At 41.8% G+C, this 27,074-nt stretch overlaps 1 protein-coding gene across 2 annotated transcripts in view; it reads left to right on the top strand.

Moving 5' to 3' along the window:
* Window positions 1-27,074, top strand: part of CHN2 (chimerin 2) — a 265,760-nt gene that overhangs the window by 109,464 nt on the left and 129,222 nt on the right. For both annotated transcript variants that reach the window (XM_081079749.1, XM_081079748.1), the window contains exon 2: window positions 26,513-26,551. In XM_081079749.1, coding sequence (XP_080935875.1) covers window positions 26,513-26,551 — 39 coding nt within the window. The remainder of the gene's footprint in view (window positions 1-26,512; window positions 26,552-27,074) is intronic.

The raw sequence follows: 27,074 nt of genomic DNA, 5'->3' as shown, positions 1-27,074 counted from the left end.
CCAAATAGTAAATTTGGTTAACTGTGTGTCCAGTTGGTACAAATTCATAATGAAAAATCCCTTTGATATCAAAAAAGGCCCCATCATTGTAACAAGTTCTCAAACTTAATTGTCAAACCACGTATATACCCCTGCTAGATTGACAATTATTTTTTTAATTCTTGACAAAAAGTTATATTTATCCTTCTTAAATGAAGTTTTCTTGAATTTGGTGCCACACTATTCAGATCTTTAAAAATCCACATTTTGCCATCTAATATATTATCTACTCCTCCCAGGTGATAATTCAAGCTTCTGGATTTTTATTCCAGAAAGGGTAAAGAGCATACTTCTTGCAACTAGAGTTACATTTAATTAGATCTCCTCTCCATGGATAGTTTTAATAAGAATGCTCTTGCTTTTTATTAAATTTAATAAAAATACTGCCTCAGATAAGGCCAAGAAATATTTTTCTGTCAACTAATATGTCATTGTCAATCATCAAGTTATTTATCTGCCTAATTGCACTGGTTTCTGTCCCGTGTTTTGAAACCTTGTCCAAAACTCTTGGCAGAAGTCCTTCTAGTCCGCTTTGTTTTCTCCGATATCCCAGTCTTAGGACTTTATTTTGGAAAGAAATGATTGGCATTAGTATGACGTGAGTTCTCAGTGAAATTGGGTTGGCTTCTGTGGAACCACCATTACTGATTTCCTTTACAATCCATCCCATTTATAATTTCAGGGATCTGTTTCCAGCTGAACCACCTATATCTTACAGAATGTTTTTTTCCTCTGTTTAAAAACGTCGAGACATTTGCCTGATTCCTTGCTTCTGGCCCCAATCTCATGGACCATGTCTTCTTCCAAGGCCCTGCCAGCAGATTGATCATTCATTTGCAAATTTCCTCTGAACCCATGGTGCAGTTTGTCCAGGGGTGAGATTTGAATTCATTTGGAGCAGTTAGATGTTCTCCTCCTATCCAGTGCATCACGCCTTGGGTTGTTTGCTTTTGGCAATCTTTGTTTTGTCCTTTGCAGTCCAAGGATGGCTCCTCTTGGCAAGGAAGCCAGAGGCAACTAGGAAAGGAGTTGTGCTTCTTTATGACGTAAGTCAGCATCACACCGTGGATACCAGGCAGTTGACTCAGACCTTCTTTGATGTTCTCCTGGCTCTGAGCCACACTAAATACTCTTAAATGCTACCTTCAGTCTTTAAGGGACACCTATGAAAATGTAAATATCTCTGAGAAGGTTTTTTTCTGGGAAACCTATTCAGCTTCAGGGGTGAGGGTGGGTTTTAAAGGAAGACACCCTTAATTGCTCACTTAGGGCTGAAACATTTGACCTTTTTGGGACACTCAATGGAGAAGAGCCAAAGCCTATTTCATTTTGGGGGGATTGCTCCATTTTTGGAGTATTATGTGCAGGAACTAAAGGGAGAAGAGGTATAACAGAAAGAGCTGTGGATTAGAAGTTAGGAGACCTGCGTCATACCCCCACGATCTGCTCCTAGATAGGCAGAAAACCTCGGTATCCTCATCTATAAAATGGGAACGTTGGATTACCTTAAACTCATCCGTAAGGTCATTCCCAGCATGATTTCTGTGATACTTAACCCAGTCTCAGCTCATCTTTTCCACTACAGTTGGCTCTGTGTCCTGTATGTAGGTTGTGTCACCTCTCTGGGTCTTAGTTTTCTCAATTGTAAAGAGAAGAATGATTAGTTCTGTGGCTCTCCTAAATGAGCAGGGCTCCCAGAAGCCTGGGGTGAAGCAGGACGGGTGTGGGAGAGGGACTTTCTGCCCTCCTCCCGCCCTGTTCAACTAAAATAACTCAATTATTTACCTGTGCACCTTCAGCTTTCATTTAGAGAAAGGTTTGTGTTGTCGTTGCTTTGTTTTGTTTTTTGCCTACTACTGAGTGTATCTTAGTATGTGTCTACATAGTATAATATCATAATGACTCTGAAACCCCCATCTAGTTAAAGAATTAGATAGTAAGCTCCTTGAGAGCAGGGATCAGGACTTGTCATTCTATCTTCATTATTCTTCATAGAATCTAAAGTATAGAAGATGTTCAACAAATGCTTGTGGGATAAATACGTAATGATAATGATTGTTATTAACGATCTCTTATTCCATGCCAGGCATGTAGTGCTTAAGTGGGTTGCCTCCATTACCTTTAAATTAAACTTGTGGGGGTAGATCTTCTTTTTGTTCCCATTTTACAGATACAGCAATGGAGGCACTAAGGCTTGAGTTGAATGGCTGCAACTTGATATGTTAGGTGGGTGCAAAAGTTTAAAAGGTTTAAAAGGTTAAAAATAAGGTTTAAAAGGTTTAAAAGGTTAAAAATAATTGCAAAAACTGCGATTAGTTTTACACCAACCTAATATATCAAAACAGAGGCTCTTAGTCACCTTGCGACATGGCCTTCTTTCTGTCTATGGGATATACCGAGTAAGACCAGTGATGCTGAAAGTAAGACCAGGAAGCTGAAAAGCCCACAGGAGGTGGAGTGCCAACCTGCAGATAATACCTGGGCGGGGGCTGGAGGAGTGGTGGTGATTCAGGGTCTGTGAGAAAGGGCTAAGTTGCGAGGTGGAAGGTCGATTCCATAGGAGTGAGTTCCCCAAAGCAGAAGCAGCAGCAGCACCCCAGAACTTTTCAGAAAGATTCTCAGGCCCATCCCAGACCTTCTGAATCTGAAAAGCTGGAGATGAGGCTCAGAAGTTTGTGCGTTACTGAGTGCTCCAGGGAATTCTGGTGCTCACTGGTGTTCAAGAACCACTGCTTTGGACCAATTTCTGTGACTTTGGTTTTGCCTCTGCAGTAGCAAAGCTTCTGGTGTTTTCACTGTTGGAATAAAAGTTTTAACTCTACACCAATGTGTACCTCTTTGATATTTTTGAAATGAAGCTAGCCAGCATGTTTGCTTGGACTGAGAAACTCTTAAGCATGAGATTCCTTTTCTACCTTCTGTTTAGTCTGTAAGCTCAGGCCCATCACTTAACTCTTGGTTCTTTGCCTATAAAATGTGGTTAATGATGCCTCACTCCTTAGTGGGAAGGCCAGACAAATGTGTAATTAGTGGTTGTGAGGCCCCTGGAGCCCAGAGTACCATATAAATACTGTAGGATAATAACCAGTGTATGGCCTTAAATGCCACCTACAACCTGACACATTTAACATTTCTTCCCTGAATTGTAAAGTTTGAAGTTACTTTGCCAATTCGGCATTTACATTTATTTTTTATTCATTCTTTAGCCCCAAACTCTGTGTGTGTGTGTGTGTGTGTGTGTGTGTGTGTGTGTGTGTGTGTGATTGCACACGCATGCACATGCTTTCTTCAAACTTCCAGAGAAAGTGGGTAAGAAAAAAAGACATGTGAAAAATCAGGGTCGTCTGAGAAAATAACCTCTTCAAAGCATTGTGCTTGGTTGATTGTCAGATATGGATTCTACAAAAGTTACGAACAGAAAGGTGAGAGACACCACAGGCACCGAGGTAGTTGGTACCTTTGGTAATGCTGGTTCTTTCAGATTCTAAGTTGAGACTATACAAAGACGGTTCATCTTGTGCAACATTTTCATTTCTGCGCATGTTCCTCACAGTAACCCTCCAACTCTAGAAGCCTGAATAATATTTTCTGTGTGGTCATTCTTTATTCAACTTAGGCAAATACTTCCTTTTTTAGGCAAGACTGCTTGTCCTATGTATACAGCCATTTTAGATTAGATTTACAAGAGTACAGGCTAGTTTGTTTTACTCTAGTATAAAGTCACCCCCCCCCAACCCTTAATCTTAAGCAGATGAATGGCCAAAAAGAGCCAGATGGAGACACAGCAAAAGCAGTTCTTTTGAGAGTTTCAACTAGAGCTGAATTTATGTGGAGGATACAAATGTGGGTTGATAAGCAAAGACATGTGTATAAAAGTCTCTTTTATATACACATATACAACAGTGTGGTATGAAGAAAAAAATTAGAAATGCTAACTAACAAGAGTTTTTATTTTGTATATTATAACTTTAATATTGGGATGGATTTACTGGACAGGGGAGAAAACCTCCACCCTTTTATTACCATTTCCTGACATTTTAAATTATACACTATTACTGAATTAAAAAAGAACAGCAGAAAAGGGATCATCCAGAGCCTGAATCTACTCACTAATTTATAAACCGAGTCTCATTTCTCCAAGTGCCTTATGCTGGAGGTCAAACACAATAGCCTAAAATAACAAGTTGAGACATGTTTTTCATAATTGGAAATAAGAAAGAAATTTAGCCATCTGCTAATGGAAAGAAAAGTTTTGCAATAAAGCTCACAGCTGCTGTCATTTCTGAAGAAACATTTGTAAATTCTTTGGAAGACAGTAATGGTGCTTAGGACAGTTAAAAATCATTCAGGTCACCATTAACTAATTAGGAATTACCTGGGAAGTCATGTTTGCACTTCGAAGGGCCGTGGCAGAATCCTTTCAGACTTTGGTCTAACTTTACAACTGCCTGGGGTTATTCACTGCAGACTGAAGTGTTTCCTTTTCAAGTCCAAATAAGTCTAAATGAATTGGACAACTGATTTCCCTGTAAGGCAGAAAAAGAGAGAGGAGAAAGAGACGGTGCCCTCCCTTTTCTTGAAAAGCACCGGCTGAACCCAAGAATGGCTTCTGCTTCCGCCAAGCTTAATGGCAATTTGCTGAGCACTACAGTGAAATGAAGTAGTAACATGCCTGCCTAATTGTGAGGGTTGACAGCAAACAGAAAGGAAGAGTTACCTTCTTCTCATCTTCCACGCTGGCATTAAGGCTTCATTCAAGTAAGGCAAGAACAATGGCCAGCAGTAGGGACAGCCTGCCCCTCCTAATAGAAGATGGTTTGCCCAGAGATACTTCCTCATTTTTCTTTACCTATCTTCTCTGAGCTTGTCTTTTCTTATTGGGTGTAAATTATTTGCTTGCAACATTTCTGCAGTGGCTCTAAGAAGATCAATAGCAATGTGGTTGAAGAAAAAGAATATAATTTCACCGCCCTCCCTTCTCTGAAAGCCAGCTATACTCACCTGGTGTGTACTTCCTGCCAGCTTGGTAATAATTAATGTAGAGTGCGTATTTAATCTGCAGAAATTTATCGAGAAATAAGTTCACTTAGTCATTGTTTGGATGATTCTAAAACATTTTAATACTACAGTGTTTAGTCGACAAACCTCAACAATAAAGAAAACATTGTTTGATTGAGTTAGGTAATGTAAAGTTTCCTCTTGCAATTTTTAAAGCAGGATCGGTTGCTTTTCAGAAAAGAAATGTTTGTCTTGAGGGATCTGGGTGGCCGTTTCCCGTGGTTCTTCTCTTCTTTGAACTCCCAGAGCTCTCACTTGTCTAGACTCTTCTTTCCTCACTTGTCACTGTCCACTTTCATGTGCTGTTAATTCTCATTTTATGCCCTAACCTCCTTGAAGATATGCATATCTTCTATATTTCTTTCTTTCTCAAAGTGCCTAATTCAGTAGCTTGTCAGGCAGTTGTAAGAAGATTTTATGTATTTAATCACATTTCATGATCTAACCCATTTCTTATTAAAATCGTGTGTTCCAACTCATTCTGTTTGAATACTATAAAGTCATCTTGAAATGTAGTATGTTTGCCAGCCTCTGTTCTAAAATGACCCTGGCCTCGTTCAGCACAATGGCCTGCAGTCAAGTACTTCAGTGCTGGGCTCTCAAGGTGTAAGACGGTCAGGTTATTACACCTAATAAGCCTCATTGCAGCCTGTGTTCCTAGATTGAACGTGCTTTATCCCTGTGCACAGGGCCAGGCTGAGTAATTCCTGTGAATTGTTACCACTCCAAGAACCTTCCACAACTGAAGAACACAAGAAAGAGAGAGAACCACTCTTAGATAGACATTTATTTATTTATTCTGATTAATAAAAGGTTAATGAAGTGGTCTTTCTGAAACTTGTTTTTGGAATTTAATTTTGGTCATGGATTGACCTTCAGGAGACAAACTCATATTCTTGGATGTTGTGATTTTGTGTGAATGAAAAACAAAGGAATCAATTTAGTATCTAGAGAGTATCATTTAAATTTTTAGAAACCCCATGATTGTAGGTTTGTGGCATGCGTATTATATGAAGAAAAGAAAAATGGCCCAGTAAACTATGAGGCCTTATTGTGCTCAAAATATATCACAAAAGACTAAAGGGCGGGGGTTGGGGGGGGAGTGTTGGTAATGTTGTTATCGTTTTTATTTTTAGAAAAACCAAGAGCTCAGATGAGCGCTTCCTTACATTCAGTCAATTTAGAAAGAGTGTATGGTATAGTATGGGGAGTTTATTACAGATGTGAAATTATGCAGTACGAATGAAGGGTAAATGTTTATTCATATTCTAAATTTAACCCACCAACATTTAAACGTTGCAGTTGGAAGTGAATTTGCCATTTGGCCTTATGGGCTTGAAATTCTTCCTCCATTGCTTTGTGGATCAGCAATCTAGCTATGGAAACTGTGGAAAGATATTCCAACTTCCTGCTCTCCTTTGGGCAACATATTTGGCTCCAGTTTATAAAAAGTGAGTCAAAATAAATGGCCTTAGTGCTGTTCAGGTCTTGTTCAGGGTGTTTTAACCTTTCCAATAGTTTAGGGGATGCTTGAGGATTTCAGCGGATATGTTGAAAAGAAGTTAATGAAGGGACTTCTTTACAGAGGTGTAGCCAGGCCAAGAGATCCAAGAGATTCTAAAGTACCCAGGGGTTGCCAACAGTGGGAAGCCGTGACCACCTGTGGGCCTGAAGGGGCGACAGGAGGAAGCCCTGTTACTGGAGCCTGGGGACAGATAGAGCCACCGGAGTGGAGCCTGGACAGTGGTAGTTATGGAGGGTGTATATGCTGTCTATACCGCAGCACCAAGCAGGGAGAGAACAGGAATAAAGACCCCAGCGTCTCTCTCCTCCTGCCTCCCATTTCCTGCCCAAGCCTCCCGTTGACTGAGCCCAGTTGGAAGCCAGAAGCAAGGGCATCTCAGTGATAGTTTGCGGAAGTTAGCCTCCTCCTGCACACACACTGAGGAGACCCCTGGGAGAAGCAGAGACCCCTTCTGTCAGACTCAGTTCTTCCCTTCAAAATCAGGTTACCAACACAGAGATTTGTCATTGGATTAGCTGGGGGATAGGGAGTGAAATGTCTCACAAAGAAATCAGAATGGGGATGGAGGGTTGGCTTGTATGATGTGAAAAAAATATTATAGTGCAATATGATAGTACAATATGATTTGTAGCCATAAAAGGAGAAAATAAACCAGCAGCCACTTGCGGCGGTGGTTCAGAACTCTTGTGCTGGAGTGGGACGAGCCAGGTGTGACCCCAGCTTGGCCTTGCAGCAGCTGCGCTATCAGGGGCAAATTTCTCTCAGAGGTTCTATTAGCATGTTTTAAAGTAGGGAGAATGACCATGCCAACCCTGGTGGAGTTCTGGGGAGGCTGAAATGAAAAGATAATTGTAAGGTTCTTAGCCTGGGACACAGTCAGCACTCAGGAAATAGAGCTTCGAGCTACTGATCCACCTTGCAGAGAGGAAGGTACAGTCTTGGTTGTTGTCCTGTCCCAGAAGATATCCTTCTTCTGTGTCAGGGGTCAGAATGTGGGTGAGAATAAGGGCATGAGGTATTAATATTTATTAAAAGGAAGAGTGGGCTGCCATCGGCTTAGAGCTGAATGGGGGGATGTGTGGTAGTTCCTACCAGGTCCGAGTTTGGTTGGGGTATACAGCAATGGCAGAATGGGGACCACCCCTGGCTCTGTGTCCACATTCTCCACTGCCATCCCACACTGGGTCCTGCCCCACTCTTTTTTAAGCCCATGGTCTCCATAGCCTCATGTTGGGGCTGCTGTTGAAGGAGTTACAGGGTCCTACTCAGAATCTTATTTTGCCAGATGACCACTCTTGAGAGAAGAGGTGACACAGGGAGTGGAAGAGATAGAAGCAGCTAAGAGTACATCAAGAAGAAATTGGGGTCTCCTGAGAAAAAAGGATGCAACAAAAGAATGTAAAGATGGATTGAAGGCTTCTAAGTTAGCTGGCTTTCCATTATATTTGTGTAGTTTTCAAAATCAAAACTGGAAGCAAGTTAGATGAACATAATGGCACTAGCAGACTTGGGAGTTAAGGGCAGAATTCTGCTCTAAATTCCTGAAATTATGGCATGGTTTTATACTGAACATGTTCTGTTCCTACCACTAGCATTTTCCTGACTGATTGCTTCTCTAGCCCTAGACATCTTCCTGGGTTTTCAATTTATGCCCCACTCCCCCACCCCGCATCCACTGATGAGCCAGCGTTGGCAAAGGCAGTGTCTTTCATAGCAGTAATGTCTGGATTTTCTGCAGTAATGGATAAGAATCAGGGATGAGATGACTGTGTGTGAGCTGGTGAGATAGGACTAGATGATAATAAAAAATACACTGTACTCTGAGGCTGGCAGTCCTTGACATTTTGAAGATTACCTGGCCTTCCACAGTTGGTAGATTTGACCACCCTGCTATAAGGAAGGATTGAAACACATCTAAAAAGCCACATAATGAATACATTCAATCTCATAGTTACTATTTCACCACACGAGATGAGTGTAGAAAATGTTGACGGATGGAGTTGTGACAATTGGACATCAGAAAGCTACAATCGTGAGAGAGTTGAAACATGTTTCTTGTAATTCTATTTGGAAAGAAATGGTTTTAGAAAATGTCCATCAGATTGTATGTCAGATAACTGTCACCTAATTGTAAAGATTAGGGTCAAAAGACTAGAGTGAAGTGAGAAAGTCAGATGCAGAAATGGCCCAGCTTGTGTATATAGGAAACCCATACGTGGGGATAACTATGCATATTGTTTCTAAGGCAGTATTGATACCTTGAGTCATTTACCATGGCTGAGAGAGAAGTTATCTTAATCAGTGGATACTTTTAGCATACATTAGTGTAATAGCGGTGATATATCAGTGTAATAGTGCTGATATAAAATGCATTTAGAAAGTCTCTAAAATTCCATAGTAAAAATCTCAGTGGTGGTCAAGATCAGAGTACGTCTTCCCCCAAAAACTGTCTATTCAATGCAGTGGTGCTCACAGGAGTGGAACAATGGGGCCGCTCCAGCATTCTCTGTCACTGTGGTGGGCACGTGGGGAAAGCCTATTACAATGTAAGGAAGGAATTCTGATAGTAGGACCAATTCCTAAAAGGCTAAAGGTTCCATATGAAAGCCCTACACGCAGCGCCTGCTGAAGGCTGAGCCTCTTGACCTAGTCAATTATGACTGGTTTGGTGTAAGCGATCTGTGAGCGCCCAGAGGAACACCCATTTCCTGCTGGAGGGTAGGAAGGCAGGGATGTGGGAGGCCCTCCCAGGTGTTTGGACCCAGCCGCTAGAAGTAAAGGACCTTTCACTGTGTTATGCAGGGGCCCCAAATCTAGTCACTTCTGGCTGCTTTCTTTGCTTTCTCCTTTTCCAGTTTTTGAGTTCTGACGGCCAGATGGTAGCCACACTAGTTAGTGGTCTGTATCAGACTTTACGTCAGGTAAGCACCCTGCAATTCTGGGTAGGGAGAAGACTTCCAGGATGTTCAGTTGTTCTTTTCCTTTTTCATCCCATCAGCCAGCTATGACGGGTCACGTGGGCATTGCAGAGAGTGACGATGGTTTGCCTCGCTTGAACCCTGCACTGCAAATGCAGTCCTGAGGGCTGGAGTCGACATCCTTCTGGAGAATCTGATTGTTTTTTTCTCTGCGTTGATAGTGGTCACTTGGCCAATGAAACTAGCATTTACTGAGCACCTGGTGTGTATAAAGCGCAGCTTTGAGAGGTGCTGAAGAGAATAGAGCTACGGGGAGCACAGGGACTTGGGGATACCAGGGTGTCTTGCCACACCTCGCTTTTCTGCCACCGGAAGCCGGAAGACACTAGGAGCAGCCATGGTGGGGTTCCGCTGTGAGCAACTGGGGTCAATAGGCCTTGCTCGGTGCCCAGAAGAGAAGGTGAGACAGCAGATTGCCCTTGACAATGTCCTTTGACCCCCTTCTCACCCCTTGACAGATTGTACAGCCCTTCCATTCAAAGTCTGCCCATCCCTCTTGTATTTGCCTGTACCTTACAGGCAGGGAAAGGTGGCTTTTGTTAAGGCGTAGACTCTCTATGGAAATGATTAACTAGCCTTTGTGAGAAAACACTCTTTTGTCAGAAACGCTCAAGTACAAACCAAGAAGTCTCCTTCCTCCTCAGAATGCTTGAAGTGAAACCAGTGTTCCAGGGTTTTGCCTTGTACCTCCCCCCTTTTTTCCTCCCATAACACAGAGCCTAGCAAACTCCTCCTCTCCCTCACTGCCCAGCTCCCATGTCGTCTCCTCTACGCTGTCTTCCCTTCACCTTCCCACTCACCCCTGCTAGGGACCTGGCTGCTGCCTTTGGGGCCGGTGGCCCTTGCACAGGTCCCCGCTGTGGTCTCCCTTCAGCTCTGTTTCCTTTACAAGTGGGAGCCGCTTGAGGAAAAGAACTTTCTTACTCCTCTGTGTGTATCCAGCTCCTAACGGGCTCAGGAGCAGAGTGACAGGTAAATGTTTGTCACCGGGACAAATTCGGAAATCGACAAATGATCTTTTATAAAGACACAGGTGTGTAAATATAGTATTACCTGTATGACAATGCTGCTGACAATGGATAAATAGAGGTTACAAGCTCAAACCAGCTCAGACAGGAGGATAATATTAAGACAAGATTTGCTTTAATACTTGGTCTCTGATTCTGGAAGCAGGGACTTTCACATACTGCGATTAGGAAGACAAATGAACCACTGTGCAAACAGTAAGAGGCACGTGGTAGAGCTGTCTCAAGTGCTATTAAGACTTGCAACAGTAAGATAACAGCGGGGGATGGGGAGGGGAGCGTTGGTTCTTCTTGCTCTGTTGTGTCTTGTAAATACTTTCTCTTTCATAAATCCTTGGAACCACTTGTTGTGTGCCTTATTCTTAACCCTTTAATTAGAGAGCCACCAGTGCTGTCACCCACCCTGCCACAGCGATGACAGGGAGGCTGTCCTTCCTGCATACATTTGTGCAAGCGTTTGGCATACAAGTGATAAATGCATGCTAATGCAGAGTTTAATGCAGAGTTTTCAATGAGCACGTTGCAGGTCAGGAAGGATCGGTCTGACTGTTGAGTCTTCACCCTTGCTTCTCCTTCCTGTACGCCACAGTTGTGTTTCCTGTGCTGTTTTTGTTGCTTTGTGGTGTGGATGTGAGAAGTCTGAAGTGTTGCTACTGTGTGTGTTTGTGATCTTTAGAAAGGTCTTCTCTGTAAGAAGTTATTTTTAAAGCAAGTGATAAGAAACCACAGAGCACTGAAACCCAGGAGGAAAGCAAAACTTGAGGTTCTTCAAGTGTCAGAGACAACTACCACCCCACTAGACAGCCTGCCTGGGCCCCCTCCATTTCCCCTGGGCTTACACTAATAGTTAAGGTTGGTTATAGATGAAGACAGAACTAATATAATCTTACATTTAAGCAAACAAGGTTAACATTGGGAAGCAAATGTATTTAATTCTTGGGATAAAATGTGATAGGTCAGCCTGCCCAACACGACTGTGAACGCAGTGTTATTTTTACAGGGTACAAAGGAGTTGGCCAACTTTGGGCAAGGTACAGCCCTCTTTGGGCCTCAGGTTCCATATCTGTAAAATGGGAAAATATTGTGCACCTCACAGTACTGTTTGGCGATCCCGTGTGCCAGTGTATTATATGAAGGCCCACAATGTATCAGGGCTCAGCAGGAGGGGAGGATTTTATAATCGAAAAAGCGTGGTTTTCAGAGTTGGACAGACCTAGAGGTGAATACTCAGTTCTACTACTTATTAACTCTGTGACTCTGAGCAGCCTCCGTATTTCTCATTTTACTCACCTGTGCAAGGGGGCTAATAATGCCTATTCTCCAAGCTTGCTGTGAATATTAAATAAGACTGCACCTGAAACGCCTAAGAACACAGTGTAGTAAAAGCTTGTCAATAGAGGTTAAAATATCTATATCTGTATTTATGATATAAGCCCCACATTATCTTTTAGAAAGGGGGGTGTCATCTTAAATTTGATTTCATGAAATCTCTCATATTGTTGGATTTGTCTCTCAATTACTTTATTTTGAACCATCAGCTACTTTCTGGAAAAGACACAATCAGCCTGGAATGACCTTAATCAAGATAGTTTTGCCCCCTTGTAGAGGTCACTTAATGGAATCCTTTTAAAAAAGGAAGCTAAAAATTTAATCCAGATGTAGTCACAGTTACAAGTGATAAATGGAATTGTAACCAATCTTTCTAAAAACGTGTTATTTTTAATTCAAATAATATCAAAGGGTAGACCGTGAAAACCACGTCTCCCTGCCTCTTCCAACACTCAGCACCCAGCTGTCCTCCTCTAGCAGACACAATCTCACCCTCAACCTCTGGCAGCTTCTTCCAGAGCCGTTTTGTGCTCTGCAAACACTGGGCTGGCTACACCTTGCTTTGAAAATGTAACATCTTCGAGAGCTTTCCATCATTCCTTTTAGCACCATTATAGTCCACTGTAAACGGGCTGTTGAAAGATCACTTTATCATTTATGTTTTCAATGAATTATTTTTGATTTTTGCAGTTTATAGTTGGTTTTTTAATAGGTAAAACCTATGGAACAGGATGTTTGGCACTGTACTATTCTATGATTGACTTTTTTAAAAAATTAGACTATAGTTTGGCATACCATAGTACATGAATTTCAGGTGTGCAGCATAATTAGTCAAGGTAAAGGTCACTTTAAGAAGCAGTCTAGCCAGTGGTTATAATGTGGAGATGATCTGCAGGATGAGTGCCAAGCCAGCTGCTCTCATGTTATGTGACTGCGTGGCTGAGCTGGAAAAGATGTCCAGTGGCAGCATCGTACAGGGGCGGTACATGTTTTTACTCTGAAAAGGAAGTAGCGAGTCTGATGGACTTTGGGAAAACATGTTTTAGATGACACAAAAAGTGACAAAGATACACATAGAGAATTTAAATAAAGTTGTTCCATGAAATGGGAGCTGGCGAAAGCAGTCTCTCTAAATTTGTGTTTTATACCTGATTTAAAATGTGCATGTGTAAATGAGTTAAATGTTGGGTAGATATCTCATAATTTCATTGACTTCCCTATAAGTTTATATATTTAAAAACCTTTTGGAGTGGATCTTCTTGTTAGGGAAATGTTGGTTGCGTTCTGCTGGGAATTGCTTAGTGCCCCTCCCCGCCCCCCAACATTTAGCAGTTCTATTCTAAACAAATAGAAATCAAGCAAAGTAAAGTGGGCATAGACTAAAATGTCACCTTTATTACAAAGGACAGACAGGAGGGTTGTTAGCTAGGTGGACTTGCTACCATTGAACCCCAGAAAGAAACAGGCTTACCTGTCCCTCAGGTGCTGTGGAACCAGACCACCAAGAAGGCAGCCGTCTACCTCCAGGGCAGGGCTTCCAAGGGCTGGCACAAGCAGGAGAGAAATCACTTCCATCTCCCCAGGGACACACTACAAGCCCAGCCAGAGAGCAGGAGTTCACTAAGCAGGAGTTCACTTCATGGGCCAGGCATGGAGAGGAAGCCTTCCTCACTAACGCAGTGTATTTGGGTATTAGGCATCCACTCCCTTAGACTAATTCTCAGCACATATATAAGGCACTAGGTTATTCTGTGGCACCTGAAGGGTCCGCCTGTTCCCTCAGGGAGAGAAGGATGGCTTCACCAGAACTGCTGGCACTAGCATGCCTCCTTCTAACCTTGAGGTCATGTTGAACAGCCCTAATCAAAAAGGTCAGGAGTAGAGAGATTGCAGTGACTCCAAGACTCATAGTTGAAGGAATCCTGGAGCTGTCCTCCAGCAGAGCTCTCCAGAGGTACCTAGCCCAATCCCTGTCTTTACAGAAGAGAAAATTGAGGCCCATCTGAGTTGGAGTTAGGGGAATGGCTGAGAGTGGAGCCGGGAAAGTCCCAGGCCCATTGGAAAGAACAGTTTTCTATCCTTGCTTGAGACACCCATCGCGAGAATGCTCCAAATGTTCCATTTATCCACATTAGTTCTCTCCTTCACGGATGAAAGTAACGCCAGTGGCCCTCTGAAAGTCAAGTTCCACTGCAGCTGGTTCTGTTTTCAGCCTGTGAGACCAACACTGACCTGGCAAACATGGGCCAGAGTGAGTGGCTGTTGACATATCCATTCTTGATATCAATTACTACAATTATATTAACCATTAACCGTGCCTATTGTTATGAACTGTTTCAGTTCAGGAATGGCTGTGCTAAACCAGAAGGCCCATTTGGTGTCTAGGTGATAAGCCAGGCCTGGGCTCAGGCTGAATATTTCTATCAATCATGAAATTGGGGAAAAGTCTTTTTTATTATTATTACTGAAATTTATTGGGGTGACAATGGTTAGTAAATTTACGTAGGTTTCAAGTGTACAATTCTGTAATACATCATCTGTATGTCACATTGTGTGTTTTTCACCCAGAGTCAGTTCTCCTTCCATCACACTATATTTGACCCCCTTTACCCTCTTCTAGAACCTCTTTCCCCCTTACCCTCTGGTAACCACTACACTGATGTCTATGTGTTTTGTTTTTTTTGTTTGTCTTATTCCTTTGTTGCTTTCAGTTTTGTATCCCACAGATGAGTGAAGTCATATGTGTCTCGACTTTTTCTGTCTGCTTTATTTCACTTAGCATAATCATCTCAAGATCCATCCATGTCATCGCAAATGGCACTATTTCGTCTTTTCTTATGACAGAATAGCATTGCATTGTGTATATGTACCACAACTTCTTTATCCAGTCATCTATCAAAGAACATTTTGGTTGTTTCCATGCATAGTACCTGGTACATAGAGGGGCCTTGAGGAAGAACTAGGCTGGCTGTCTGGATGGATGGAGAGGGGAACAGATGGAAGGAGAAGAGAGGTAAGGGAGAGAGGAAGAGACAGAATGAAGGAAGAAGGGAGGAAGGTTTCAGTTAGTGAGATTTCACATTTTTGCTGTTGTTCTAAAAAATAGCAGAAAACTAAGTAATGTCATGAGTTTTTCTGCTTCTCTCATGCCGTTTCTACCAGGCTGAAACCACTGAAACAAACCAGACATACGAAAGGACTGAAAATTTCACTTTATCTTCTGCACTGTTGATTCTTCTAAGGCCATGGGGAGAATTACCTGATTCTGAAGCAAACCAGATCTACATTTGAATTCTGTTTTTCTACTAACCATGTGACCACAGGCAAATGACTTACTCCTTTTGAATTTCAGTTTCTTCATCTCTAGGAGATAAAAATACTTACCTTACCGGATCTCCACTATATCCTTCCTTAGTACCATGAACTTTGACTATCATAAAACCTTTCATAGCTTATTGTTATTACTTGTGTAATGTTTGTTCGCCTTCATCGCTGGACCAAAGGCACCTTGATAGGCAGGGCCTGGGTTTGCCTTGCTCACGACTATACCTTTAACAGGTAGCACCGTGCCTGACAAATAAGTGTTTGCCCGAAGGGGAGATGGAGGGATGGATGGATGGATGGATGGATGGATGATAAATGGGTAGATAGATAGGTGAATGTGTGGAGAGATGATTCAGAAAAATTGTAAAGATTACAGGTGATACGTAACTGGAATGCACTAGACACTTTAAAATTTTGTAGAAGACCTCACTTCCTCTCCTATCTCTCTCTCTGCACTAGGACTACCTCTATTTGACTCTGAATATAACAAAGCGAAAAAAAATATTTCTCTGCCAGTAGCAACATTGCCAGGGTCATGATTTGTGGGATGCTTTCATGAGAATTTAGTCTATCACTGCCACAATCACTATATACTTGAAGAGACACAAATGCCTACAGAAAACTCAAGACCCATACAAAGATATTATAGGAGATAGAGGGGCTTTTCTAAATGGCAGGAGTAGAGATCTGGCTAGAGGTACACCTAAACTGTCTTCTCTTAGGAAAAAGACATCTCCTTCTTCAGGGAGGAGATGAATAAAAGAACCATCAAGAAATAACAGAGAAAAAAAAAAAGAAATAACAGAGTAAAATAATTTTCTTCTCTGTTCCTAGGGCACTTTTTGGTCTATTCTTGCTGTATCACGTGCCCTTGCTACCTTATATTATGGTTACATGCACAGGTGGCCAGAAGTCGAATGTTCAGCAGGTAGTCAGTTAGTGTTTGTTGAAAGAACAAATAAGTTGATGTCTTTATTTCTCCTAACTGATCTTTGTTAGATTCTGTGTCTTGCCTTTATATCTACACCAGCCTCTAGTGCAATATTTGGTGCCAAGTAGGCTGTCAGCTCTAGGTAAATATTTGTTGGATGAGTAAATGAATGCCCAAAAGGGCTTCTGGGAGAAAGCCAGGAAGACATTCCTCTGATGAAAAGAATTTGTAAAGAGACAGGTCAATGCTGGAAAGGAGAATGTTGGGGGATGAGGAGTGGAGGTGCAGGGTAGAAGAGAGCCAGGGCTGTAGGCTGACGGGAAGTAGTGGATCTGGGTTGTCTTTAGAGAAACAGCAGAGGGGAAAGTGTGTGAATGATAAAGGAGGAAATTATCCACCAAGAAAACAGCTCCATCATGCTGGGAGGAACCCACATTTTGTAGAAACTTAGGACCAGGAAGTAGGGAGAGGGCTCTGGGAGAAAGGGAGACCAGGGACATGGCAAATAGTTTGGCAAGAGGTGATGATATCCAGATTAGAGCTCCTCTGTCTTTTATCAACCTTGACCCCTTGTTCCTCTTTTATGGGAAAGAGATGTTTGCTCCCATGTCACTGCCATACCTCCCCAAAGAGTTGTCAACTACCCCAAGTTCTGTTTTCTCCATTTCCATTCACCCTTCATCTCACTTAACTGTGGCTTCTCCGCACACTCCATTGCAAGCCCATCAAAAACTTTTTTTTTTTTTGCCGAAACAGTAGGTCCTTCTTATGTGTATCTCACTCAAACAGTTTCTGGTACTGTGTCCCTCTTTTCCCTTTTTAAATGTCTCTTGCCTTGCTTTTCATGTCACCCCATCTTACGGTTTCTCCCTTATCTCTCTGGTGTATACTCATTCTTCTCTTCTTCACTGCCCTTAACTGTTGGTGCTTTTTAGGAGTTCTGTTAAAAGTCTTCTTTCCTTATTCTGAAAACCCAGCCTAGGTCATATCCTCTGCTTTCGTGGCTGTAGTCACATTTTGTATGTTAGGGCTTCCATTTCTAGATATCCAGCCCAGTTCTGTCTTCTGAACTCCAAGCCTCTTAGATGTGTTTACTTGGCTGTCTCATAGACATCTCTTTCCAACAGAAAAAAGCCAAGTATATCGCCATCTGCCAAACCTGCTTCTCCTCTGGTCGGCCCTATTTCTGTGGAGACATCACTATCCATCCAGTTGCTGATGCCAACAACCATTCATCTTCTGCCTAAGCCAGCCGTCATTTTCCCTCCTCTCCTTCTCTGTTCCTACCCAATTCATCACCACGTCCTGAACGTTCTATCTTTTCCACGTCGCCCAAATCCATCCCATTTTCTCCATTTCCACTGCCACCATTTGAGTTCAGACCTCTAGTGTCACCTGCCTAAGTGACTGCCCGGCTCCCAGATTGTCACCCCCGCTTTCTTCCCCCACGACTGTTTTCTCTTCCCCCAATCTCATTTCACACTGCAATCGGAGTGGTCTTTCTAAAATACCACTGGATGCTGCTGATTAACTAAAGAACTCTTGTTTTGTTCCCTTTCTCAAGACTACCCATAGCTCGTTAATCCATTTAATTAACAGAATCCTAACCTGGAAAGGGCAATTTCCTAATCCTCAGGGGCCCAGAGGCCGGAATACACATAAAGTCCCAGATGACTGTGGCTGGAGATACCATCTTAAAACAGATGAGACCCCAGGAATATTGCCTGACTGACTCCCCTTTTCCTTTGTTCTTCTTGTGTACCTATAACACCTTCTGACCCGTCTAGGAACGGGGAGATGACCTTTGGACAGGGGTCCACCATCCTCCCAGAATGCTGGCATTCTGAATAAACCTGCTTTTCTTTCCACCAACCGTGTCTCTCGATTTTTAACCTTTTCAAGCGGCAGGCAGCCGGACCTTAGCACGGTATCACTTAGGCAATGCCTCCTCTCACTACACGACGGTCTCCTCACTTGATGTATTCTGGGATCCAAGGAGAGGCCAGAGTGGTTGAGGTAAGTGGGTGAGAGGGGAGACAAATGGAAGGACCAGGGAGAGGTGGCCAGGGGCCAGGTCATGCAGGGGCCAGCTTCCTAAGTCCTTGTTCACTGAGGCAAACCCAGGGCCCGGCTTGTTGTGTTTATTCAGTAAACACCTGTTGAATGGAAGAATGTCGTACAGAAGTGGCCCAGAACAGAAGCTTTGTGTGGCCCCAGTGCCCTCTAGTGACCACAGAGGCCAGCCTAAGGCTCATGATGACTTCATCTTCTTCAGAAAACCTCAGCTGAGCTGTCCTTGGGGCTCAGCCTGAGGGCCCAGCAATAATTTCTGGAATGTATCTTCTCCGCTGTTCTCTATGTGTAGGACTAAATCAGTTGCAACAATTCCTGATCTGAGATCCACAGTCAGATACACATCAGGCCATCATCCCTTACCCAAGCAGCAGCCTCCAAAGGGAATACGTGGATGTTTCATTTCTCAGGGGAACGCAGGGAGCCTGTACAGGTGACAAGTGTTAGAACACATTTAGCCAGTGTGACAGCAAGAAAGCTCTGTCACAGCCTTACCATCTCAGCATTTTGAGGCAGTTAGGCTGATCTCCAGGTCATCTCATACTCAGGCATGGCACCTTTTGGCTGGGATGGCCCGACAAGACCATGGCCAGGGGCTGCACGCTCTGGCCCCGCTCACACTTCTGAAACTTGGGTCTGTGTGCATGTTGAGGACACAGTGCAGTGTGTGCACACACGTAACATACTACTCATGCTGCGGTTGATTGCTTTCCTTTGGATCCCAACCCATCTGGGCCCGTTACGCTAATCACCCAACAAATTCTGAACTGTCATCTCCTTGTGAGGCTGTCCCATGCCTGATTGAAAACCTGTTTCCACCCAACTTCCCTGCAAAAAGCCCACGAGCTACAGCCCATTTGCAAATGTGTGCTTCAATAAATCAAAAGTGATAGCCGAGACCTGGCTCTTCCAGGAGAGGGGATGGTAGGGGGAGGGACCCCATCCTTCCACCTATTTCCAAGTGATCCCTCTGGTGCACTATATGCAGCTTTGTTTGAAATGTTCCCAAAGATGGGCCGTCTCCGACTTCCTTGGTAGATCATTCTCTAAACTGGTGACTCTTTCACTCCTGTCATTTTCCAAAGCCCCTGCGTGTGTTTTTCTGTTAAGGCATCCACACTCCACTGAGCCAAAGGAAGGAATCTGGCTCTCCTTAATGTTTACAGGTATTTCCTTTTTAGTTGTCACTTATCCAAGTGCAGCACATGGCGTTCTCTAATTTTTCTTCATTAATCAGTCCCCACATTCTTTTACACTTGCTCTCTCAGGTGATACCATCAGAATAACATATTTCTGGAGCTGAAAATGTCTGGAAGGATAGAGCCTTCCAGCTGCAGTCACCAGAACTGCAGGGGACCAGTGTGTTTGTCCCTCATTCCATGGCCATGTGTTTCCACAGGTTCATTTCCAGATTTTTGTGCTTCCATTTGCATCTCTGCAAATGCACACGTAGTCTATCTGTGTATTTTTGAATTGAGTCTTAAAGGCATCATAAATTGGTGGTAGCCAGTGTTGGTGAGGGTATGGGGACACAGGCATGCTTTTACACATTGTTAAGAGGTCCAGTCGTCATAGCATTTTGAAGGTTGTCTTAACAAGAGCTTTTAAAATCAAAGATAGATCCTTCACACAGCAGAACAACTTTTCCAGAATCTATACTACACATGTAACATATCATTGCAACATTTTTCCAAAACACGGAAAATAGCCTAAATGTCTCTCAGTTGGAAATTATTAATAAACGAGTTAAATACATTTTGGTGTACTCATCCAATGGAAGACCAAGCAGTAGTTTAAAAAACAACAAGAACAACAGATCTCCGAGTGTGTGTACTCACATGGAAAGATGCCTAAGAAATATCATGTTCAAAAGCAAACTGCAGGACAGCGTATATGATATGAGGCTATTTTAACACATTTTTATTCTAGCCATTTAGAGGACCAAATCTGGAAGGATTCACATATGTCTATTGAGGATGCATTTTTCTGAGATCAGGGACTTTCAAAGACATAGATTTTTTTAAAAAATTGGGCTTTCTCTGTTTTTCAACATTTAGTGCTTATTACTTTTATGTTTAGTAAAAACAATAGCAATATGAAATTATGTTTGTCATGCTTTTGATCTAGAAAGATGACTTTTTATGACACGTGCTCTCTGTCACCTCTGCTGTCCTCTCCATGGGTCTCAGACACTGAAGAGCTTTCCGTGTGATGGTCCCAGAATTCTTCATCTCCCCCCCACAGTTCAGAACAGCATGCTGTCTTTTCAGAGTTTAGTTACTTTAGCACATAAGATTTGCTCCACAAATCTTCCAAGTTTTCACCTGAACCTCCAGGCCCCTTTAACTGGCTTTTCTTTTTGTTTATTGTGTTCAGGCTCTTTATGGATAATTTCATTTGAGTCATCTTATACCCATTTTCAAGGTTTTGATCATTTTCTAAGCATCTATATATCCCTCCCCTCCACTTTAATAAAAGGAGGTATCTGCTTCCTAGCCTGGATAGAGTTGCTCATTAATGTTTATTTCACAGAATTTTTAAATAGGGCCAAGGGAATCGGGCATGGTCTTTTGCTCCGGAAGCTATTGTCTCTTCTTTTGTTTTCACCCTAGCTCTTCCTGCATTAGGAATAATAATAATAATACTACATATAATTATACTACATATAATAATACTACATATAATACATATAATAATACTACATATAATAATACTACATATAATAATAATACTAATAATAATACATGATGCATGTATTATTATAAGAATTATTTTTGTTGGGTCTTTTTACTTTTTAGTAAAATCACTTCTATTTTCACTGTCAGGTACAGGAACTGTTAATAATTGGCTTTATAGACTTGTAGACCATTTTTATGTATATAAATATTTATCTTTTCTTAAAAAGGGGATTATATTGAATCAATTGTTTTGAAAAGTGATTTGTTTAATACTTACTATAGCATGAATTAATATTTTTCTGTCATTAAAGATAGTATAAACAGGCAACAGAGTTTCCTACATGCCAGACACCAGACTAAGTATTTCATACATATTAACCCATCTCTCCTCACAGCGTGCTATATGTTGGGTAGTATTATTACTCCCATTTTATAGATTAGAAAAAAAAATCCCTGAGGCACAGAGAGATGAAATAACTTACCCAAGGTCATACAGCTAGTAAGTGACAGAGCTAGGTTTTTAAACCTCGACTGTCTAGCTCCAGAGGCCATGCTTTCGACCACAAAGCTCTGACTCATGCCACCATTTTCATGACTGTAGTATATGGTAATTATTTAACTACTCCCTTCTTTCTCGACTGTTAGATTCACTATGATACACAAAGCAGCAATGACCACCTTGTTCCTATATTCGTCATTGTTCACGTGTTCAATTACAACCTTTGGTTGAATTCTCATGAATAGAATTGCTGAGTCAAAGAGTCTACACATTTTTAAACTTTGGATACATATTAGTCAATATTTTAATTCATCTTTTATTTAAGTATAGTTGGTATACAATCTTATATTGGTTATGTTCGTTTCAGGTTACAATAAAGAGATTTGAAATTTTTATAGCTTACAGTATGATCACCCCACTAATTCTAGTAATTTCTGAAAGAAGAAATTGAAGAGGACACAAATAAATGAAAACCCATACCATGCTCAAGGATTAGAAGGATTAATATTGTTAAAATGACCATACCACCCAAAGCAATTTACAGATTCAATGCAATTCCTATCAAAATACCAATGTCATTCTTCTCAAAACTTGAACAAATAATCCTAAAATTTATATGGCACCACGAAAGATCCCAAATAGCCAAAGCAATCTTGAGAGAAGAAGAACAAAGTTGGAGGTATCACACTCCCTGTTCTCAAACTATACTACAAGCCTATTGTAATCAAAACAGCATGGCACTGACATAAAAATAGACACACAGATCAATGGAGCAGAATAGAGAGCCCAGAAATAACCTCCCCACCCCTTATATGGTCATCTAATCTATGACAAAGGAGGTAAAAATATATACTGGAGTAACAACAGTCTCTTTAACAAGTGGTGTTGGGAAAACTGGACAGATATATGCAAAAAAAAAACCAAAAACAACACCAAATTTGGACCACTGTCTTACACCATATGAAACATAAATTCAAAAGAAGTTAAAGACTTAAATGTAAGGCTTGAAAACATAAAACTCCTAGAAGAAAACATAGTAAGTAAACTATTTGACATCAGTCTAAGTAATATCATTTTGGATACATCCCCTCGAGCAAGGGAAACAAAAGCAAAAATAAAGACATATTTTTAAGCAATATGTTTTCTAAGCCTCTTGGACCCTTACAATTCACTGTTCTTTTCAAAATGTATAACTATCTTCTGGGTTCAATGATAGCTTTTTTCCTTAGAACATGGTGCTTCTTCTGTTCTACTTCCTCTCCCTTCCTTTTGCTTTATACCCATTTCTCTAAAGTATTTAGCAAAATAACGCACTTTCCAAAAGCATTGTGCCTTATTTTCAGTACTTGCAGTACCTTGCATCTCCTGGACTTGAACTATTAGTTGGGGGTATAGGCAGGAATGGAATTCTGTCCCACAATTTGACTTGATGTCAATTTTCTGTACTGCTCATTCTCCTTTTTCTCTCTATTTTATTTTCTCTTTCAAGCTTCACAAGAATTGCAGTACCAGATCTGTCATATAATTTTTTTTCTTGATTTCAATCTATGTAAATTAGGGTGGCCAGCTTGGCAAGGGTGATTGATGTGTCAGAGGCCGGGGAGGCAGAGCTTCCCATTCTGATCCCACCTCTGCTTCTCACTTGTTTCATGACCTTGAGAAAGCCACTTCATTATCTGTGTTTCATTTTCCTCATTTGCCAAATGAGGAAGATAAGCTCAGTGACCTCAAAAATCTATTCCACGTTTGTTTGTTTTTTTAAACAGTGTCAAGCTAGATTTTTGAAAACTGTTGTGTGAAATGGGGGCAAATGCGCATGTTGGTGGGACGGTGTTGGAGGCACCTAAAGATCTGTTTCCACAGATTAAAAATACTTTGTGTCTTGTCACTTGACCGAGGCCTTCTAACAGTGCGCTTTAGTGGTTTGTGAAACGTGACCAAGGTAATTATAGTTGTTCCACTGAAGCATGACAAATGGCCTCTCCGTTTGAATTCTTTTATGAAAAAGAAAAACCTGCCATGACAACAGCACTGGGACTTAATTACAGGCTCCAGATCTGGAGGCAAGAATAGAGATAGTCACTGGCTTCTGTCGAGGGAGAGAAGACAAGAGCATGAACTCAGTGGGAAGAAGGAGGACAGGGTGAGGTAACAATGACAACATTTATGGGGCTTCATTGAGAACTTGCTCTTTGCCGCGTGCTGTCCCAGGAACTTTATATACGTGATCTTATTTAAGTCCCACAATATCCCCAAGAGTTAGGTTATGAGGAGGAACTTTTCCTTTTTCTGTGTTACAGAGAAGAGTATTGGGAGACTTTTAAACAAAGCTAAGTAACCGGCTTCTAGGTATTCAGCCAGTAGTTGTCAGAGCTAAGATTTGGACCCAGAGAGTTTAGTCGTTTATTTCATACATACTTTTTGAATGTCTGGTGTATGCCAGGTACCCTTCTCAGAGTTAATGCACATGTGAACGGGGCAGAATTCCTGCTTATATGGAGTCCAGCTGATAGTGGGATGAGACCAGTAACAGCAAGACAACATATCCAATAAATAATTTCAGATGGTAGCAAGTGCTATGATGGAGAGTGACTGGATTGGGGGAAGGCTACTGTACACCAGACTGGCAGGGAATGCCCCCAGGAGGTGACATTTGAGCTGAGCCCTCCACGCTGGAGTAAGTTGGCCATGCATAAATCCATTGGATAGCTTTTTACATGATGACAAGAGCCAAGGCGGGTTATTCAGAAGAGCTTGTCTTGTTCTAGGAACCGAGAGAAGGCCAATGTGGTTGGATGACAAGTGAGAAAGGGACAATGTCTGCAATGGAGTCAAGAGGCGGATGAAGACCAGGTGACACAGGACCTTGTAGGCCACAGTATGATGTCTGCATTTTATTCCAAAAGCAGAGGGGACAGACTGGAGGACTTTAAGCAAGGGAGCATTATATTCTTTGGTCTCTATAGGCAGCTCTCTATGTTATGTTGCCAAAAGGAGCAACTGGAAAGTGATAAATTGTTTACGTGCAGTGCAACCTAAATGAAAGTTAGAAAGTTAGGAGCCATTGTTTCAGATGAAACAAAATTCTAGGTTTTTCACGGAACAACAAGACTGAAATGGACAGTGACAGGTTTTCTAAACTGAATTTCTGACTTTAGGTAAGGAGACCTTAGGAAATTCAAGTTGAGCGTCTAAACTATATTTGACAACCTGCCTAAAGGAGACTGCTTCTTTTGCGGGGGGATTTTCCCTCAATGTGCAGAAAGTTCCACTCTAGGTTCTGACAATTCTTGACCACGTCTTGGTCAGGGGGTTGTGCTGAACTCAGAGAATAAATAAAGCTGTCATCTACAGCTTTGGGTAGATGATATCTCAGGGATTTACGTTCCTATGCTATCTGATGTGTGTGTATGTGTGTGTGTGTGTGTGTGTGTGTGTGTGTTGGTCATCACCTTTGAAAAATATATTTGAAGGTGACATCAAGATTTTAATATATAGAACCTGGCTTTTCTGGTGAGGTGGCATTGTATGGATGGTTCTAGAATTTTATTGTAAACTCAGTGACTTGATTTATTAAGTTTGAATGTGCTTTATAAAGAAACACTCATGTTAACCCATTAAAATAGGTTTATGTCACACCTAGGATGAAATTAATTGCTGGTTAAGGTTAAAAGCTAACTATTGTAAGATGCTACTGTTCTCTTACTTTGACAAAAGTATTAAGTTTCACTTTTATTCAGTAAACGAAGTTTGACTAACAGCCTAACCCATTATTGCGCCGTATTTGTGTGTGTGTCTACGTGGCTGATTCTCCATCAGTAGGTTTCTGACAGCACAGACCCACAATAGATTTATTTGAATGAAACTACATTTTGAGGCATTTAGCAGCCGTTGTGATAGGGTGGGTCCCTGAGAGCAAGATATTAATTGTGAAAAGAATTTAATTTAAGCCACATATGTCATTGAGTAGGATTTGGGGGACAGTCACTCTTCAGTTAGGGTTTATTTACAAATAACGTATTTGTTTCTAAGGAGGGAAAAATTATCATATTGTCTTATGTATGAGATTAGAAAAGTCGTACTCTTTTGTATACAAGTCGTGTCTGACAGTAACACAAGGACAAGGGCAATACAAGGGTAGTCGTGTGATGTCACAAAACAGCAGGATGACAAAAGCAGAGCTTCCTATGGAAAGGTGCTGTATTAGAGAACTCTTCAGGTTCCCTCAGCTCAACATTCTGTAATTTGGAGAAAAGACATTTTCCCTCTGGCTGTTTCCGCTACAGTGTGTTTTACCAAGGTCCTCGCTAAGCTCAGGAGAAGTCTAATAACTCTATCAGAATTATAAATTCAGCTGTCAGCCCTGGGACTGTTGAGTCGACTGAACAAGCAGATTTTCTTCCATTGTCTGTATTGTAGGCTGATGAATAACAATTTCATCCTCTCCATTTTGTTGTAACTCTTTCACTTTGACACTTCTGATCGCTGAGAGGCTTTCTGGAAATTTCTTAAGTCACACATTGGAGTAAATTCAAGGAGATAATGTGATTCCAATTGAATCATCAGTGTCTCTGCTGTCAGACGTAGTATTTTAGGAGTTGGTTGAGTTACACAACTTCCCAGATTTAATATTACAGACTTGCCACGTTGTGTCTTGCCCCCAACTCTTAATAAATGGGCTAAAGGTCTGAGTGGAAACTGTGAGATAAATTATATGTTTATTGGGCCAAGTTAGGTAAACACTGTTTGAAAGGACTGCTAGAGGGTACCATCAAGTGAATGCTTTACAAATCTTTTTTTGATGTACTGGGCTCTATGAAAATGGTTAAGCAATCGAATCTGTCATGGTAAGTGAGCTGAAGAAAGTGGTGGTGGGTCCACAGGGGTTGCTGGACACGTTTTCCCCCTCATGCCTGGAACTGTCCCATGAATGAATGGAAAGGCCCCCTGAGGTCAGAATGCAAGTACTGCTGACAGACTGTTGTTCCTCCAGAGAAGACACATGTTAGCAGTTTGACGTCCAGGCTGACGGATTGATTTCTTTTCATTCTAGATGCTGAAGAATACCAGCCTCCAATATGGAAATCATACTGTGAGTATCTGAAACTTGAATCTCCTCAGAAGACATTAGCAGACCTGCCTTGTGAACAATTCTTGCCGTTGATTTAGTGCACACACACGAGCAATCTCACCTCACTGCACAGAGAACCCACATTTTTGCTTTTCCACGAAGGAGAGATCTTGGTCAGAGAGGGCTGGAAAAGCACTCTCCTCCAGCCAGGACCCCCAAGAGTGGGCTGCTTGTGTCCCACTTTAGGAGTGCTTAGAGAAAGAGATACCTTTTATTTTAGGACTTCCTTCCTTCCTTCCTTCCTTCCTTCCTTCCTTCCTTCCTTCCTTCCTTCCTTCCTTCCTTCCTTCCTTCTTTTCCTTCCTTCTTTCTTTTCCTTCCCTCCTTCCTTCCTTCCCTTCCTTCCTTCCTTCCTTCCCTCCCTCCCTCCTTCCTTCCTTCCTTCCTTCCTTCCTTCCTTCCTTCCTTCCTTCCTTCCTTCTTTGTTTATTGCACAGTTAGTCAGCAAGTGTGAATGTGTTGCTCTCTGTGAGCTGTTCTGGGC

Source organism: Rhinolophus hipposideros (assembly GCF_964194185.1).
Source record: "Rhinolophus hipposideros genome assembly, chromosome: 18".
In the NCBI taxonomy this organism is placed as follows: Eukaryota; Metazoa; Chordata; class Mammalia; order Chiroptera; family Rhinolophidae; genus Rhinolophus; species Rhinolophus hipposideros.
This window is presented reverse-complemented; position numbering and strand designations above follow the sequence as displayed.